Source organism: Oncorhynchus mykiss, chromosome 18 (genome assembly GCF_013265735.2).
Source record: "Oncorhynchus mykiss isolate Arlee chromosome 18, USDA_OmykA_1.1, whole genome shotgun sequence".
NCBI lineage: Eukaryota > Metazoa > Chordata > Actinopteri > Salmoniformes > Salmonidae > Oncorhynchus > Oncorhynchus mykiss.
Genome location: NC_048582.1, coordinates 45,170,742 through 45,191,358, shown reverse-complemented (window position 1 = coordinate 45,191,358; position 20,617 = coordinate 45,170,742). Strand labels below are relative to the sequence as shown.

Below are 20,617 nucleotides of genomic sequence, written 5' to 3'. Positions count from 1 at the left end.
TTCTTATAGGCACTTTAGTATTGCCAGTGTAACAGTATAGCTTCCGTCCCTCTCCTCGCTCCTCCCTGGGCTCGAACCAGCAACACAACAGCCACCATCGAAGCAGCATTACCCATGCAGAGCAAGGGGAAGAACTACTAGAAGGCTCAGAGCGAGTGACGTTTGAAACGCTATTAGTGCGTGCTAACTAGCCAGCCATTTCACTTCGGTTACACCAGCCTCATCTTGGGAGTTGATAGGCTTGAAGTCATACACAGCGCAATGCTTGACGCACAACGAAGAGCTGCTGGCAAAATGCAAAGAAAGTGCTGTTTGAATGAATGTTAATGCGCCTGCTTCTGCCTACCACCGCTCAGTCAGATACTTAGATACTTGTATGCTCAGTCAGATTATATGCAACGCAGGACACGCTAGATAATATCTAGTAATATCATTAACCATGTGTAGTTAACTAGTGATTATGATTGATTGTTTTTTATAAGATAATTTTAATGCTAGCTAGCAACTTACCTTGGTTTATTGCATTCGCGTAACAGGCAGTCTCCTTGTGGAGTGCAACGAGAGAGAGGCAGGTCGTTAGCGCGTTGGAAAAGTTAGCTGTAAGGTTGCAAGATTGGATCCCTGAGCCGACAAGGTGAAAATCTGTCATTCTGCCCCTGAATGAGGAAGTTAACCCACCGTTCCTAGGCCGTCATTGAAAATAAGAATGTGATCTTAACTGACTTGCCTAGTTAAATAAAGGTATAAAAAAAATATTTTAAAAATTGGTAAATCGGGGCCCAAAAATACAGATTTCCGATAGTTATGAAAACTTGAAATCGGCCCTAATTAAATCGCCCATTCCGATTAATCGGTCGACCTCTACTCTCAAGTGATGTTAGATCGGGTTCAAGTCCGGGCACTGGCTGGGCCACTCAAGGACATTCAGAGACTTGTCCCGAAGCCACTCCTGCATTGTCTTGGCTGAGTGCTTTTTGTCGTTGTCCTGTTGGAAGGTGAACCTTTGCCCCCATCTGAGGTCTGAGTGCTCTGGAGCAGGCTTTCATCAAGGATCTATCTGTACTATACTCTGTTCATCTTTCCCTTGATCCTGACAAGTCTCCCAGTCCCTGCAGCCGAAAAACATCCCCACAGCATGATGCTGCTACCACCACACTTCACTGTAGGGATGGTGCCAGGTTTCCTCCAGATGTGATGCTTGGCATTCAGGCCAAAGAGTTCAATCTTGGTTTCATCAGAGCAGAGAATCTTGTTTCTCATGGTCTGAGAGTCCTTTAGGTGCCTTTTGGCAAACTCCAAGCGGGCTGTCATGACCCTCTTTCTGAGGAGTGGCTTCCGTCTGGCCACTGTACCACAAAGGCCTGATTGGTGGAGTGCTGCAGAGATGGTTGTCCTTCAGGAAAGTTCCTCCCATCTCCACAGAACAACTCTGGAGCCCTGTCAGAGTGACCATCGGGTTCTTGGTGACCTCCCTGACCAAGGCCCTTCTCCCCAAACTGCTCAGCCTGGCTGGGCGACCAGCTCTAGGAAGAGTCTTGGTGGTTCAAAACGTTGTCCATTTAAGATTGATGGAGGCCACTTTGTTCTTGGGGACCATCTAGGTACCCTTCCCAGATCTGTGCCTCGACACAATCCTATCTCGGAGCTCTACAGACAATTCCTTCAACCTCATTGCTTGGTTTTTGCTCTTACATGCACTGTCAACTGTGGGACCTTATATAGACTGGTGTGTACCTTTCCAAATCATGTCCACACAGGTGAACTCCATTCAAGTTCTAGAAACATCTCAAGGATGATCAATGGTAACAGGATGCACCTGAGCTCAATTTCGAGTATCATAGCAAAGTATTTGAATACTTATGTGAATAAGGTATTATTGTTTTTAATTTTTTATAAATTTGAAAATGTTTCTAAAATCCTGTTTTCACTTTGTCATTATGGGGTATTGTGTGTAGATTGATGAGGAAAAACATTTATTTAATCCATTTTAGAATAAGGCTGTAAAAATAACAAAGTGTGGAAATATTCAAGGGGTATGAATACTTTCTGAATATACTGTACCTGTAGGTAAATAAATCAGTGATCAATGTGGACTCTCAACCCATCAGGTAGACTCTAGTCAATCAAATACATTCACTGACCAATTAAGGGCTAGGGAGAAATGAAAATCAGCAGGACTGTGGTTGTCTGCCATGTCCTGCATGTGCTTGTCTCTGGTGAACAAGATGGAGGTATTCATCCTACCTCCTCCTGGTCAAACATGTAGCGCTGACTCCCGGTTCTCATCGAGCGGCGTAGGTTCCAACCGGGGGAATCATAAGCCAGGCCATTGGAAGGGGTCTGGGGCCGCGAAGATAACGGGGAGGCACACCTTCCATCTTAAAATGAGATAAAAGGAATTAGTGAATTAACTTTGTATGGAAAAAAAACAGCACAGCAGCTGGGATCAATAGCACAATTGACAATGCCAGAAAAATAATACTTTATTTTTTCTCCAGGAGGTAGCAGCAGAGCTTCCATTTTTTACTTGTTATAAATAGAGTTGGCAATCAGGTCTACTGATTGTCCTAAAAATAAAATAGACCTGTCCTCAATTCAGAAACTTCCATGAGATAGAAAGACAGTGGTGTCTTTTTTTTGTCAAAAGTAAGAGACCTGATATATATCTATGTGCTTCCTCATGATACAGAAACTTGCTCCTGACCATGTGGGCTGTTCTGGCTCGGACAAGGCTTACTTATAATATATACATTTGATATATCATAAGTTGCTTGTTCACTGGCAAGTTGCAGACACAAACAGCTAATCCTCTTTCACGATTAGTTGTCTTTCTCAGTAGATGAAAACAAAAAATTTAACACCACCTCGCATCCCTGCCCCATATATTTTGGGGTATTATAATAAAGTAAGGAAGTAGTACACGAAGCCGTATTCTTCAAATACTACGGATAAATAATGTTACCCAAGAAGTCTATATGTACCACAGCAGTGTGCCCAATACTAGGAGACAGAGATGCATAACAAAAACTACAACATTGACATTAATAAAACGGACATACTCTTGCGTATTGTATTTGGCAATATAGCAAACATAATGATGTTGATTGAAAAGTATGTGACATTTCAATTCTGTGTTAATTCTCCATTGGTGCAATGACAATGATAAAAAATAATAATAGAGAACCATTTCTCTAATTTGCCCACTCATTGTGCTGGGAGGATAGCCAAGCAACACAATTATTATCCACCTACTTGGAGGTATGGTGATTTTCATACAAGAATGCAATACTGTATATACAATTTGACTGTGTGTCATATTTTGTGCACTGTTAAAGATGTACATCCAGAAATAGAGAAGGAGTGCACAGGAAGCTAAAATTCTGCTCTGGCGAGGTCACTTCCGCAACGCCCACTCCTTCACTCGCTCTCACTCACACACACACCCCCAGCCCATCGCCATGGCAACTGAGAAAAGAATAGACTAAGGGACTGCTGGAGGGAAAGATGATCTGCAAAGGATAGAGCGAAAGATTCCAAGCAGGATGAAGAGAGAAATGGAAAGAGGAAAATGGGTTCGAGAGAGGATAGGGCTAGCGTTCCAAAGGAGAGGAAGAGAAGAGAACATCTGATAGAACTAACTACCTAAAGGGGAAATTGATGTTTGTGAACCATTGACAGTGGAAAAGGTGGAAGAGAGAGATAGTAGAAGGGGGAGGAACTAAAGGAAAGGAGGGCACAATGTTTTAAGTGAAGCCCACACTTTGTCTCCATGGCAACCCTGATACACGTGAACAAGTGACTAGTCTCCTCCCTCTCTCGTCCTCTATAGTCTTTAAAATGTACAATATCACATGTCGTATGTAGGAGGCCCTGCAGATTCCAAAAGTAGAAAGTAGATATTCCACCACTGTAGTTGTGTGAGGGCTTGTGATAACCTTGACCACTACACACTGGAAACATTAGACTACTTCATAGTCACAATCATATTTTTCCTTATGGCTTACCCCTCCCCCTCTCTTTTTACCCATCTGTCCCTATTTCCTTCCCTTTCCTCCACTTCACTCCCTGCATTTCACTCTCTCCCACTCTCTCAATTTTTCTAAACTAACATATGGAATTGTTTTCAGCTGGTCATACCAAGGATCACTTAGCTATTTGAGTTTGAATTTTAAGACCCATTAAGGTATCAAAAAATATATATTTTTAAATTATTTGATAAAACATTGAATTTGGAATTACTGCTATTAGCCAATAGAAACACAGTGAATAACAGATTCTAAAGAAGTTTGTTGTGAAGTATCTGTCCTATATCTGAGAAGTATAAGAAAGATTAGATTTTTTTACTTATTTTTTTATCATGTAATTATCCCATTATTTTAGGCACTGAACTATGTCCATATATACTTCCATTCATTTTTTAAACTGGTACCGGGACCTTCAGACAAGGCTTGTGAGGCTTGTGCGCGTCCTTGAGCAAAACGGAGAACACCATCGTGTTTGTTAGTCTCATCTTTCAATGGAGTGGCCATGATAGTTTAGGCCAAACTGTTCGGACACTACAGATGTTTTCGTGAGAAGACCGATTTTTGGGAAGGCTCATGGTCTGATAAACACTGCTCTGGCTCTGCCACCTTTCACCGCAGCTGTGGAAGGGCGATATCGGCAGATGCAGTGGATTGATAGGGATTTTTTTATTATGTAAATTGTTTTATTATGTTGTGCAATGTTGTTACTGTAGCTAAGTTCACTGCGTGAATCAGGCCTTCGTGCTCGAATTGCAAATAAACCACAGCATTCTGCAGCAATACACCATCACATCAGGTTTGCACTTAGTGGGACAATCATTTGTTTTTCAACAGGACAATGACACAACACACCTCCAGGCTATGTAAGGGCTATTTGACCAAGAAGAAGAGTGTTAGAGTGCTGCATCAGATGGCCTGGCCTCCACAATCACCTGACCTCAACTCAGTTGAGATGGTTTGGGATGAGTTGGATCGCAGAGTGAAGGAAAAGCAGCCAACAAGTGCTCAGCATATGTGGGAACTTCTTCAAGACTGTTGGAAAAGCATTCCAGTTGAAGCTGGTTGAGAGAATGCCAAGAGTGTGCAAAGCTGTCATCAAGGCAAAGGGTGGCTACTTTGATGAATCTCAAATATATTTTGAGTTGTTTAACACTTTTTTGGTTACTACATGATTCCATATGTGTTATTTCATAGTATTGATGTCTTTATTATTCTAAAATATAGAAAATAGTGAAAATAAAGAAAAATCCTTGAATGAGTAGGCGTGTCCATATTTTTGACTGGTACTGTATACCTATGCCGCCGAGTGGATTGACCCATTTCAGCACTATGCCGCTGTCCTTAAGTGCTCCCAAGTGTCTAGGGAGTTTTAACCATTTCAGCACCACATCATTGTCCGCACTGCTCTCACAGACACACCCACACCTGTAAACAATTGATCTAATTCACATTAAGACCATGGTCACATCCATGCTAACGCTAACGGGGTATGAAGTAGAAATGCTCCATTGATGTCATCAATGGAAAATCATGCCAAAACATATCAACTGACCAAGGCTTGAATTCTATCAAACCCGCCATAGCAATATGTATTCATGTGTTTGTTTACAAACTTCGCCACTTCACCTCATGCACACACACACTTCTTATTCTGAACAATGATAGCATACCTGTGAGGTGAGTCTACCTGGTAATAGTTGTAGGTCTTTATATAGTAACCAAGACCATGAATCAGGTTTTATTGGGCAGCATTGGGAACCACAGCACTTGATTGTGTTCACTTAGTTGAGGGAGTTTAAATCAAAAGGTGCAGCTAAGTATAGACTTTTGTCAATACATTAGCCTCAAAAGACCTACGTACATCTGATTACATCCATTGCTCTACTACATGACTGCTAGGGTGGAACAGACTGGGACAGCGTAATGTTTAAAAGTAGCGATCTGACATACTCACAAAAGGTTATAAGAAAGTGGCCAGATTAGCAACAGGAAAGAGCTTGTGTAAAACAATACAAGGCCAAGACAAAAGCCACTGCACACAATGGACTACTATGGAATATATTTTATTTAACCTTTATTAAACCGGAATGTTCCATTGATGTTTGAATACTTCTTTCCAAAGGGAGGCATATTTGATCCATTTATAACAACTACAGTGCTGCATAAAAACATAAATATCAAGAAATTACCCACCATCATTGTAAAACATGAAGGATTTGTCATCCAGACCTGAAAGGGTAGCTTTAGCCTTGAACTCCGCTATCTGGATAAAGTACTCTAAATTGAACAAATTCTGGAGATTATTCCAAGACCAAGAAACCCAGAAAACTACATTTTTAAACTTTTGCATTAACAATCAACTCCAGCCGAGTACATTTCTCTTTCAGTTGTAGTCCTTTGAGTTATAAGGGTGTAAAGCTATATTTAAATATTTCTTCATTTGTAACATTATAGTGGTTTGCAATGTAACATCCAATCTCTATTGGAATCCATCTTGCAGGAAGTCATCCAGCACTTTTACATTTCCCCAAATTTGCATTTAGCATACCTGTCATTGTAGGGAAGAAAATACAGTATTTGGAGACTACCTACACACCATGTAAATTTCATAGCTTTGATGTCTTAACTATTATTATACAATATTGAAAATAGTAAAAAAAATAAAGAAAAAACATTGAATGAGTAGGTGTGTCCAAACTTTTGACCGGTACTGTATGTGTGAGGGGCATCAAGTCTCAACATGCCATGATACAAAGTGTCCGACAGGTGCAGTGTCAACTGATGCACGCATATAGATTATATCCCTAAAATCAGTTGTGGCAGACACTAGTCTTTTCTGTGGTCAAAAACTTTGCCTTAAAAAATAAATAGGATATAGGCTATGGAGAGCCACGGTCGGGTTCTCTTGGGTATATCAACTGTAGTTGAAACTATCACCCTCAGCACTTAAAGAGATCGCAAATATTGTGGATACATTAGAACGGGCTAATTTGGGTAGCTACCTTGAAGAACCTTGAAGAAATGTTAAATATTATTTTGATTTGTTTAACACTGTTTTTGGTTACTACATGATTCCATATGTGTTATTTCATAGTTTTGATGTCTTCACTATTATTCTTCTATGTAGAAAATAGTAAATAATTTAGAAAAACCCTTGAATGAGTAGGTGTGTCCAAACTTTTGACTGGTACTGTATATGTAACAAAAAAGCTGAAAAACGAAAAATAATTACTATTTTTGACATCGGAAGAGGGTGCATTAATAAAGGAATATGTTATAAAAAATGATTAAAAACAACTACAGGTGACATTATAGTCATATGGTCCAGAGTAAACTATCACTCCAACACTAAACATGTCAAAATGGGTTGGTAGTGTACAAATGTAAAGATGTTTTTATATAGTTTAACATAGTTATTTTTTACAGATATAAACCTCCGCAAACTGAACATGTAAATACAGCCCTTCAGAAAGTATTCACAACACTTGACTTTTGACATATTTTGTTGTGTTACAGTCTGAATTTTAAAAACGTGTCACTGGCCTACACACAATACCCCATAATGTCAAAGTGGAATTATGTTGTTAGAAATGTTTACAAATTAATTAAAAAAGAACATCTGAAATGTCTTCAGTCATTGAAACCCTTTGTTATGGCAAGCCTAAATTAGTTTAGGAGTAAAAATTGCTTTTACATGTCACACAATAAGTTGCATGGACTCAATCTATGTGCAATAATAGTGTTTCACATTATTTTTGAATAACTACCTCATCTCTGTACCCCATAATTACAATTATCTGTAAGGTCCCCCATTCGAGCAGTGGATTTCAAACACAGATTACAGGGAGGTATTTTAATGCCTTGTAAAAAAGGGCACATATTTTGTAGATGGTGTATCAATACTAGAGGTCGACCGATTATGATTTTTCAACGCCGATACCGATTATTGGAGGACCAAAAAAGCCGATACCGATTAATCGGCCGATTTGTAAAAATGTATTTGTAATAATGACAATTACAACAATACTGAATGAACACTTATTTTAACTTAATATAATACATCAATAAAATCAATTTAGCCTCAAGTAAATAATGAAACATGTTCAATTTGGTTTAAATAATGCAAAAACAAAGTGTTGGAGAAGAAAGTAAAAGTGCAATATGTGCTATGTAAGAAAGCTAACGTTTCAGTTCCTTGCTCAGAACATGAGAACATATGAAAGCTGGTGTTTCCTTTTAACATGAGTCTTCAATATTCCCAGGTAAGAAGTTTTAGGTTGTAGTTATTATAGGAATTATAGGACTATTTCCCTCTATACTATTTGTATTTCATTAACCTTTGACTATTGGATGTTCTTATAGGCACTTTAGTATTGCCAGTGTAACAGTATAGCTTCCGTCCCTCTCCTCGCTCCTCCCTGGGCTCGAACCAGCAACACAACAGCCACCATCGAAGCAGCATTACCCATGCAGAGCAAGGGGAGGAACTACTGGAAGGCTCAGAGCGAGTGACGTTTGAAACGCTATTAGCGCACGCTAACTAGCCAGCCATTTCACTTCGGTTACACCAGCCTCATCTCAGGAGTTGATAGGCTTGAAGTCATAAACAGCGCAATGCTTGACGCACAACGAAGAGCTGCTGGCAAAACGCAAAGAAAGTGCTGTTTGAATGAATATTTACGCACCTGCTTCTGCCTACCACCGCTCAGTCAGATACTTAGATACTTGTAAGCTTGTATGCTAAGTCAGATTATATGCAACGCAGGACATGCTAGATAATATCTAGTAATATCATCAACCATGTGTAGTTAACTAACTCCAAATGAGCTTCAATGCCATACAACACTCCAACTGCTCTTAAACGCTAGTAAAACCAAATGCATGCTTTTCAACCGTTCGCTGCCTGCACCCGCACGCCCGACTAGCATCACCACCCTGGATGGTTCCGACCTAGAATATGTGGACATCTATAAGTACCTAGGTGTCTGGCTAGACTGTAAACTCTCATTCCAGACTCATATCAAACATCTCCAATCTAAAATCAAATCTAGAGTCGGCTTTCTATTCCGCAACAAAGCCTACTTCACTCACGCTTCCAAACTTACCCTAGTAAATCTGACTATCCTACCAATCCTCGACTTCGGCAATGTCATCTACAAAATAGCTTCCAATACTCTACTCAGCAAACTGGATGCAGTTTATCAGTGCCATCCGTTTTGTTACTAAAGCACCTTATACAACCCACCACAGCGACCTGTATGCTCTGGTCGGCTGGCCCTCGCTACATATTTGTCGCCAGACCCACTGGCTCCAGGTCATCTACAAGTCCATGCTAGGTAAAGCTCCGCCTTATCTCAGTTCACTGGTCACGATGGCAACACCCACCCGTAGCACGCGCTCCAGCAGGTGTATCTCACTGATCATCCCTAAGCCAACACCTAATTTGGCCGCCTTTCCTTCCAGGTCTCTGCTGCCTGTGACTGGGACAAATTGCAAAAATCGCTGAAGTTGGAGACTTTTATCTCCCTCACCAACTTTAAACATCTGCTATCTGAGCAGCTAACCGATCGCTGCAGCTGTACATAGTCCATCGGTAAATAGCCCACCCAATTTACCTACCTCATCCCCATACTGTTTTTATTTATTTACTTTTCTGCTCTTTTGCACACCAGTGTCTCTACCTGCACATGACCATCTGATAATTTATCACTCCAGTGTTAATCTGCAAAATTGTAATTATTCGCCTACCTCCTCATGCCTTTTGCATACAATGTATATAGACTATTTTTTTCAATAACTGTGTTATTGACTTGTTTATTGTTTACTCCATGTGTAACTCTGTGTTGTTGTCTGTTCACACTGCTATGCTTTATCTTGGCCAGGTTGCAGTTGTAAATGAGAACTTGTTCTCAACTAGCCTACCTGGTTAAATAAAGATGGGCTACACATACAGAGAGGCGCTGTTTGTTCGCTTGGATGCTTTCGCCGGTGAGATACATTCAACCTCTTGTGAATTGAAGGACATTTATGAAACACCGAGAGACAAAAGATAGATTATTTTGTATGTTTTATTCATTTTTTTCTTGGTCATTCTTGGGAGGGAAGCCTGGCTTCCCTTGGCATCCATGAATACATGCCCCTGCAAGTGACCAATGGTGTCACACCCTGATCGGTTTCACCTGTCTTTGTACTTGTCTCCACCCCCTTTCCAGGTGTCACCCATCTTCCCCATTATCCCCTGAGCATTTATACCTGTGTTCTCTGTTTGCCTGTTGCCAGTTCGTCTTGTCAGATCTTACCAGCGTACTTTCCTGGTTCTCAAAAGTGTTTGTTTCCTAGTTTTCCCGGTTCTGTCCATTCTGCCTGCCCTGACCCAGTGTTTGCCTGCCGTCATGTATCTGCCTGACTCTGACCTGATTATGAACCTCTGCCTGTCCTCGACCTGCCTTTTGTCCCATGTTATAATAAATCATTGAGAACTGTACTATCCGCCTCCTGTGTCTGCATCTGTGTCATATCCTGAGTCGTGATAAATGATGACTTTAAAATACACTGCTCAAAAAAATAAAGGGAACACTTAAACAACACAATGTAACTCCAAGTCAATCACACTTCTGTGAAATCAAACTGTCCACATAGGAAGCAACACTGATTGACAATACATTTCACATGCTGTTGTGCAAATGGAATAGACAACAGGTGGAAATTATAGGCAATTAGCAAGACACCCCCAATAAAGGAGTGGTTCTGCAGGTGATAACCACAGACCACTTCTCAGTTCCTATGCTTCCTGGCTGATGTTTTGGTCACTTTGAATGCTGGGGGTGCTTTCACTCTAGTGGTAGCATGAGACGGAGTCTACAACCCACACAAGTGGCTCAGGTAGTGCAGCACATCCAGGATGGCACATCAATGCGAGCTGTGGCAAGAAGGTTTGCTGTGTCTGTCAGCGTAGTGTCCAGAGCATGGAGGCGCTACCAGGAGACAGGCCAGTACATCAGGAGACGTGGAGGAGGCCGTAGGAGGGCAACAACCCAGCAGCAGGACCGTTACCTCCGCCTTTGTGCAAGGAGGAGCAGGAGGAGCACTGCCAGAGCCCTGCAAAATGACCTCCAGCAGGCCACAAATGTGCATGTGTCTGCTCAAACGGTCATAAACAGACTCCATGGGGGTGGTATGAGGGCCCGACGTCCACAGGTGGGGGTTGTGCTTACAGCCCAACACCGTGCAGGACGTTTGGCATTTGCCAGAGAACACCAAGATTGGCAAATTCGCCACTGGCGCCCTGTGCTCTTCACAGATGAAAGCAGGTTCACGCTGAGCACATGTGACAGACGTGACAGAGTCTGGAGACGCCGTGGAGAACGTTCTGCTGCCTGCAACATCCTCCAGCATGACCGGTTTGGCGGTGGGTCAGTCATGGTGTGGGGTTGCATTTCTTTGGGGGCCGCACAGCCCTCTATGTGCTCGCCAGAGGTAGCCTGACTGCCATTAGGTACCGAGATGAGATCCTCAAACCCCTTGTGAGACCATATGCTGGTGCGGTTGGCCCTGCAAGACAATGCTAGACCTCATGTGGCTGGAGTGTGTCAGCAGTTCCTGCAAGAGGAAGGCATTGATGCTATGGACTGGCCTGCCCGTTCCCCAGACCTGAATCTAATTGAGCACATCTGGGACATCATGTCTCGCTCCATCCACCAACGCCACATTGCACCACAGACTGTCCAGGAGTTGGCGGATGCTTTAGTCCAGGTCTGGGAGGAGATCCCTCAGGAGACCATCCGCCACCTCATCAGGAGCATGCCCAGGCATGGTTGGGGCAAATCCAACACAATACATCACTGAGTACCACTCTTCATATTTTCAAGCATGGCGGTGGCTGCATCATATTATGGGTATGCTTGTCATATTCAAGGACTAGAGAGTTTTCAAGGATAAACATTCATGGAATAGAGCTAAGCATCCCAGAGGGAAATCGGGTTCAGTCTGCTTTCCAACAGACACTGGGAGACACGTTAACCTTTCAGCAGGACAATAACCAAAAACACAGGGCCAAATATTTGCTGGAGTTGCTTACCAAGATGATATTGAATGTTCTTGAGTGGCTTAGTTACAGTTGTTACATAAATCGGCTTGAAAATCTATGGCAATACATCAAAATGTATAGCTACAATCAACAACATACTTGACAGAGCTTGAAGAATTTTCTAAATAATAATGTTCAAATATTGTACAATCCAGGTGTGCAAAGATCTTAGAGACTTACCCAGAAAGACTCAAGCCTGTAATCACTGCTAAAGGTGATTCTAACATGTATTGACTAAGGGATGTGAATACTTACATAAATGAGATATTTATTTCATTTTCAATACATTTGTAAAAAAAAAATGTAAAAAAATATCAATTTTAAATTCAGGTTGTAACACAACAAAATGTGAAATAAGTCAAGGGTATGAATACTTTCTGAAGGCACTGTACATAAGGAATTCATAACACCTTCATGACCAGGCATGATACTGCAATACTCATGAAGGTATCTTTCATAACAACATTCCTAACACATTTATCAGTGAAAGGCAGTTCTCAAAATATAAGTCTTGTAGAATATTTTCTACAATGAAAACTGTCAATCTATCCAACCTCCTGACACACAACGGGCTGGGATCAGTCTCAGAGCACTACCCTTGTAGTAGTTAGGGGTTAAACGCCTAGATGCCAAAAGGTACTTATCACAGTAGGAGGCCATTCCTTCTCTTACTAGAACAAAATAAGTACCCCCTGTGCACTGACATGGTAACGACAAACGTGTTGATTCTACTTGTACAATCACAATAGTCAGCAGTGGCTGACAACTTGACTTTGAGCCAATCAGAAGGCACAAACCTACATGTGGAGGACCGACAGGACCATAAAGTAACATGTCTTTTTCCAGTCGAATCCACCTTCTTTTCATCAGAATTGTTCCAACTAAAACAATAGAGCTGCATAATAGGGCCTACGTCTTTTTTTCTTGAGCAAGTTTTCTTGGCGTATTAAGTTAGCTAGCTAGCTGGCTAATGTTAGCTTGCTAACTGAGCGAGGCAGTCACACAGACTTCATATGAAACGGATGGTGTAGTAAGTGCAGCACAATGCACACCACTAAATGCTTTACCAAGCCAGCTATCTGGCCACTGTAGCTAGTAACATTATAATTAAATCACAATGGCTGCCCATGAAGCAGCAGCTTGTAGCTGGCTGCCGAGAGCAAATGCAACGTCTTTACTTTACTTAGCTAGCACAACAGCTAGCTAGCGAATCATGCTAATCATTTAGCTAATGTAATCCCCCTACTGTAACTGAGCTTTGTAGGATGTAAAACAGGGGTGACCACATACTAAAAAATAACCAAAGGAAGGTAATTGTCATATTTTGTATTTGGAAAATGTATATTTTTACAGTATAAATTACCTTTGGGCTTAATTCAGTAATGTACAGAAATATAACTCTTTAGACTGCAATCAAATGTAAGGCATATAACTCAGAATAAACCCAAATAGTATGGTGCAATACAATTCAGAAACAAAACCAATCAGTATGGCATCATGCAAGAGAAAAGGCTTCAATCAGAAACAAAACCAATCAGTATTTTATCATGCACGAGAACTAGAATTCATTAACTCATAGTTAACTCAGTAATCCAACATCAGAAAAAATATAAACATTCAATAAAGTGTAACCTGGTTGCAACCTTTAAAAACCTGGAGTACCCCTCATTATTATTCAGAGCTCTGAAATGTAACAATTATCTTACTACGTTGCAGTGCTTCGTCCCTCAATGAACAAGAGCAAGTGCAGTCCTTGTGCTTCTCTGTGTCTGTGTGTGGGTGTGTGTGAGTTCTGGGAGCAGGAGTAAAAAATGCATCAAGAGTGGTCCGTATTCAGTGCAGTGATAGGAAACAGAGGGCAAGCCAGATGACGTTTTGTCACAAGACAAAAACTACTCTGACACACAATACAACTGTCTCAATAGCTACTCTGAACACACAGTAACTCTAGAATTGCTGGTATAGATGTCGTTATCTGGTCTCGTCACTTGATGATCAACTCTTCTTACCCACTCACACAGTTTATACTCTACACACACATTATTTACAGTCCAGCAAACGGTCACAGCTGTCCGCCATTCACTGGGGATGAAAGTCTTCTCAGAAACATACAGTTGCCTGCTCTAACTTCAAAACCAGACCAGTCCCCTCAGGCCTTCAGGCTTGCTATTGGTGGAAACGGAATGAACTCATGCTCTGCCCAATTTAACTGCCCCGTTTGTGCCATCTTCCCTGGCATTAATTGGTAGTAGTAGAGGGCATGGGCTACACTAATGTTAGCCAGCTAGTTAATCTACCCATCGTGTCCGATTTCAAAAATGCTTTACAGCAAAAGCACAGGTTAGGTCATAGCCAAGTCAAAAAAACACACAGCCATTTTTCCAGCCAAAGTTAGGAGTCACAAAAAGCAGAAATATAGATAAAATGAATCACTAACCTTTGATGATCTTCATCAGATGACACTCATAGGACATCATGTTACACAATACATGTATGTTTTGTTCGATAATGTGCATATTTATATCCAAAAATCTCAGTTTACATTGCGCGTTACGTGCAGTAATGTTTTGATTCCAAAACATCTGGTGATTTTGCAGAAATACTCATAATAAACATTGATAAAAGATACAAGTGTTATTCTCAGAATTAAAGATAGACTTCTCCTTAATGCAACCACTGTGTCAGATTTTTTTTAAACTTTAGGAAAAAGCATAATCTGAGAACGGCGCTCAGAGCCCAATCCAGCCAAAGAAATATCCACCAAGTTGGAGTCAACAGAAGTTAGAAATAACACAAATAAATAATATAAATATTCACTTACCTCTGATGATCTTCATCAGAAGGCACTCGCAGAAATCCCAGTTCGACAATAAATGACTGATTTGTTCCATAAAGTTCCATAAAGTCCATCATTTATATCCAAATAGCCACTTGTTGTTAGCGTGTTCAGCCCAGTAATCCATCTTCATGAGGCGCAAGACCTTCGTCCAGACAAAAACTCAAAAAGTTCCATAACAGGTCGTAGAAAAAAGTCAAACGATGTATGGAATCAATCTTTAGGATGTTAACATAAAAAATTAATAATGTTCCAACCGGAGAATTCCTATGTCTGAAGAAAAGCAATGGAACGAGAGCTAACTCTGTCGGGAGCGCGCATCACGAGCCTGAAACACTCTGCCAGACTACTGACTCATTCATCTCCCATTCCCCCCTCCTTTATAGCAGAAGCCTGAAACAAGTTTCTAAAGACGGTAGACATCTAGTGGAAGCCGTAGGAAGTGCAACTTGACTCCATAAACACTGTGTATTCGGTAGGCCAAGCTTTGAAAAACTACAAACCTAAGATTTCCCACTTCCTGGTTGGATTTTTCTCAGGTTTTCGCCTGCCATATGAGTTCTGTTATACTCACAGACATCATTCAAACAGTTTTAGAAACTTAAGAAGGTTTTCTATCCAATAATACTAATAATATACATATATTAGCATCTGGGACAGAGTAGGAGGCAGTTCACTCTGGGCACGCTATTCATCCAAAGTGAAAATGCTGCCCCCTAAACCAAAAAGGTTAAACATGTAGCTATGCGCTGTATTTATTTTTTGTGTCATCTTGCTAGCTAGTAATATATTACTAGAACTATAGCTAGAACTATAGCAACATCAGCGGAGCTAGTTAGCGAGCTAGCATTGACTAGACCATAAAGCAACATGTATTTTTTTGTATCAGTAATGATAATTAACTAACTTATTTTTTATTTGTTTTTTTACACAATTATGTATTTACAATGCATACCACATATCACTCTCAATCAACAACAAAAGACACCACATGGGGCTAGGGTAACCACATGTCCCAGTTTGTGCGGGACAGTCCCACGCATTTTGTTCCTTTGTTCCCTCAACCAAACAATCATGTCCACATTTGATCAACAAAATCAAACACCACTAATTTAGAAAAAAGTTGATTTATCTCATATTTGAGTTAGACATTCCAACCTGTCTCTTGGAGTTATGTTGGCTTATGACAAGATACTGTATATATCTTAAGGATGTGGTACTTGTGATGTTAAACACTTCTTTCTCAGATGGTTGTTGAAATTTGAAATTCTGTGCAGCGCAAGATGAGAGGTTGGCCAATGTCATAGGCCTATTGTCAACTAATCACGTTTCCCAAATCCTTTTGGGTTAAATTCCAGTTAAACTTCAACAGGACAGTTAGGACTAACTACTTACAAAAAAACATGCTTTGGATGAAGACCTACAATAGTAGGCCTAAGTAAATAGCCGTATTAGACAAAGAAATAAGGTAATTCTGTCAAACTTATGGGTCTCTCCATTCTCAATAGTTGCTCATTCAACATAATTCTACTTCTCTCAATCCCCTTTTTAAAACAAGTCACCCTTCCTAAATGTTTTACCATCCAGAAATGTTTCCTTTGCCAAATATTCCCAGATTTTGATAAAACATTCGTCTTATTTTCATCACAAAATGTTGAGCGAGGCAAAGAAATAGGATAGGTGCACTTCAATTAGCTTGTTTAGTGCAGTTGGAGCAGGGATTGTAGTGCTGCTGGAGAACACCTGAGTGTTGCTCCGCCACTTGTCACAATGGTGCTCTTTTAGTAGCTAGATCAAAGCTGAATCAGTGTCTTGGAAGATGACATAATGATGAATTGGTATTCTATATAACATAAACAAATATAATAGCATAGTATAACGTTACTGTTACATCAACAGGATGTTTTTTTTCTCATGCGGCCACTATGCAAAATGTACTTGCATTTAAACAAAATACAGGAAGGCTGAAGGCTAGGGTATAGTTAGTTAACATCCTGCTCTAATTTGTTCACTAAACAGTAATTCAAGAAGATCTAAATGCATATTCCCATGAAACTGATTGAGATCAAATGACTGGTATGCGTAGGCGACACTGTCCTGCGAATGTCCCACAAAATCATACTATTGTTCCAGATGGGTATTTTAAATGTGGTCACCCTAGATGGGGACCCGTGTCTGAACTCAATCAGTAACACTAGTATCTGTCCACCTCACACCTGCCAGATTCCTTCAGTCAGCCCTGGATTTACACTGGCAACCTTCTACTTACTCTGAGTGTATGCATGTTTCTTTTTGTGTGCATGCTGCTGTATCAGTAAATGGGTGGGTGTGTTGGGGTGTGTGCCAGGGAAGTGATGATGCATTTCCTCAGGGCTATTACATTCCTTTCAGCCTATCTATGAATCAAGGACAGATTACTATATTCTGCATCTCACAGGACAAAAACTGCATTTCCATTTCTCTCTAGTTGAAATGGAACACACTAGGTTTGTTTCACAGGGTGAGTAACTAATTGTCTTAGATTAATTCAGGGTCCACAGATGCTGAGAGTTGATAGTCCGGCATCCCATTGTGACATAGCTACGAGGGTCTGAGACCACAGTCAAAATTCCCTCCCCAAAATGCCCAACCAAAGCCGCTTCCTGTACACGTCCTCTATTCATTTTTATACAATGGGTAGGTCTAATCCTGAATGCTAATTGGTTAAAACCACATTCCAGCTGATGTCTACTTAAGCAATAAGTGTTATGGTGAGTGAATGAGGACCCAAAAGTGAACTAACTTAAACAGAGCTTCTTTAATAACCAAACATAGGTAGGCTCAGATAGACCGGCAGATTCCGACAGGACAGGACAAGGTTACAGCAAACATGACGATAGTCTGGCTCAGGCATGAAACACAACAAACAAGAATCCGACAAAGACAGGAGCAGAAACAGAGAGAGATATAGGGACCTAATCAGAGGGAAAAAGGGAACAGGTGGGAAACGGGGTGAATGGGTAGTCAGAGGAGACAAGGAACAGCTGGGGGAAAGCGGGGGAGAAAAGGTAACCTAACAACGACCAGCAGAGGGAGACAGGGTGAAGGGAAAGGACAGAGACAAGACACAACATGACAGTACATGACAGTACCCCCCCACTCACCGAGCGCCTCCTGGCGCACTCGAGGAGGAAACCTGGCGGCAACGGAGGAAATCCTCGATCAGCGCACGGTCCAGCACGTCCCGAGAGGGAACCCAACTCCTCTCCTCAGGACCGTACCCCTCCCAATCTACGAGGTACTGGTGACCACGGCCCCGAGGACGCATGTCCAAAATTCTACGGACCCTGTAGATGGGTGCGCCCTCGACAAGGATGGGGGGGGGGGGGGGGGGAAGACGAGCGGGGGCGCGAAGGACGGGCTTGATGCAGGAGACATGGAAGACCGGGTGGACGCGACGAAGGTATCGCGGAAGAAGAAGTCGAACTGCGACAGGATTAATGACCCGAGAAATACGGAACGGACCAATGAACCGCGGGGTCAACTTGCGAGAAGCCGTCTTAAGGGGAAGGTTCTGAGTGGAGAGCCAAACTCTCTGACCGCGACAATATCTAGGACTCTTAGTTCTACGCTTATTAGCAGCCCTCACAGTCTGCGTCCTATAACGGCAAAGTGCAGACCTGACCCTCTTCCAGGTGCGCTCGCAACGTTGGACAAAAGCCTGAGCGGAGGGGACGCTGGACTCGGCGAACTGAGATGAGAACAGCGGAGGCTGGTACCCGAGGCTACTCTGAAAAGGAGATAGCCCGGTCGCAGACGAAGGAAGCGAGTTGTGGGCGTATTCTGCCCAGGGGAGCTGTTCTGACCAAGACGCAGGGTTACGAAAAGAAAGACTGCGTAAGATGCGACCAATAGTCTGATTGGCCCGTTCTGCTTGACCGTTAGACTGGGGGTGAAAGCCGGAAGAGAGACTGACGGAAGCCCCAATCAAACGGCAAAACTCCCTCCAAAATTGAGACGTGAATTGCGGACCTCTGTCCGAAACGACGTCTGACGGAAGGCCATGAATTCTGAAAACATTCTCGATGATGATTTGCACCGTCTCTTTAGCAGAAGGAAGCTTAGCAAGGGGAATGAAATGAGCCGCCTTAGAGAACCTATCGACAACCGTAAGAATAACAGTCTTCCCCGCTGACGAAGGCAGTCCGGTGACAAAATCTAAGGCGATGTGAGACCACGGTCGAGAGGGAATAGGAAGCGGCCTGAGACGGCCGGCAGGAGGAGAGTTACCGGACTTAGTCTGCGCGCAGACCGAACAAGCAGCCACGAAACGACGCGTGTCATGCTCCCGGGTGGGCCACCAAAAACGCTGGCGAATGGAAGCAAGCGTACCCCGAACGCCAGGGTGGCCGGCTAACTTGGCAGAGTGAGCCCACTGAAGAACGGCCAGACGAGTAGGAACGGGAACGAAAAGAAGGTTCCTAGGACAAGCGCGCGGCGACGGAGTGTGAGTGAGCGCTTGTTTTACCTGCCTCTCAATTCCCCAGACAGTCAACCCGACAACACGCCCCTCAGGGAGAATCCCCTCGGGGTCAGTGGAGGCTACTGAAGAACTGAAGAGACGAGACAAAGCATCAGGCTTGGTGTTCTTAGAGCCCGGACGATAAGAAATCACGAACTCGAAACGAGCGAAAAACAGCGCCCAACGCGCCTGACGCGCATTAAGTCGTTTGGCAGAACGGATGTACTCAAGGTTCCTATGATCAGTCCAAACGACAAAAGGAACGGTCGCCCCCTCCAACCACTGTCGCCATTCGCCTAGGGCTAACCGGATGGCGAGCAGTTCGCGGTTACCCACATCATAGTTACGTTCCGACGGCGACAGGCGATGAGAAAAATACGCGCATGGGTGGACCTTGTCGTCAGAGAGGGAGCGCTGAGAAAGGATGGCTCCCACGCCCACCTCTGACGCGTCAACCTCGACAACGAACTGTCTAGAGACGTCAGGTGTAACAAGGATAGGAGCGGATGTAAAACGATTCTTGAGGAGATCAAAAGCTCCCTGGGCGGAAACGGACCACTTAAAGCACGTCTTGACAGAAGTAAGGGCTGTGAGAGGAGCTGCCACCTGACCGAAATTACGGATGAAACGACGATAGAAGTTCGCGAAGCCGAGAAAGCGCTGCAGCTCGACGCGTGACTTAGGGACGGGCCAATCAATGACAGCTTGGACCTTAGCGGGATCCATCTTAATGCCTTCAGCGGAAATAACAGAACCGAGAAATGTGACGGAGGAGGCATGAAAAGTGCACTTCTCAGCCTTCACAAAAAGACAATTCTCTAAAAGGCGCTGGAGGACACGTCGAACGTGCTGAACATGAATCTGGAGTGACGGTGAAAAAATCAGGATATCGTCAAGGTAAACGAAAACAAAGATGTTCAGCATGTCTCTCAGGACATCATTGACTAATGCCTGAAAGACAGCTGGAGCGTTAGCGAGGCCGAAAGGAAGAACCCGGTATTCAAAGTGCCCTAACGGAGTGTTAAACGCCGTCTTCCACTCGTCCCCCTCCCTGATGCGCACGAGATGGTAAGCGTTACGAAGGTCCAACTTAGTGAAAAACCTGGCTCCCTGCAGGATCTCGAAGGCTGAAGACATAAGAGGAAGCGGATAACGATTCTTCACTGTTA

General features: G+C 42.6%; 1 protein-coding gene across 4 annotated transcripts in view; it reads right to left on the bottom strand.

The window, feature by feature from the left end:
* Positions 1–20,617, bottom strand: part of LOC110496359 (ras/Rap GTPase-activating protein SynGAP) — a 104,835-nt gene that overhangs the window by 78,052 nt on the left and 6,166 nt on the right. For all 4 annotated transcript variants that reach the window (XM_036952924.1, XM_036952925.1, XM_036952926.1 and 1 more), the window contains exon 2: positions 2,245–2,378. In XM_036952924.1, coding sequence (XP_036808819.1) covers positions 2,245–2,378 — 134 coding nt within the window. The remainder of the gene's footprint in view (positions 1–2,244; positions 2,379–20,617) is intronic.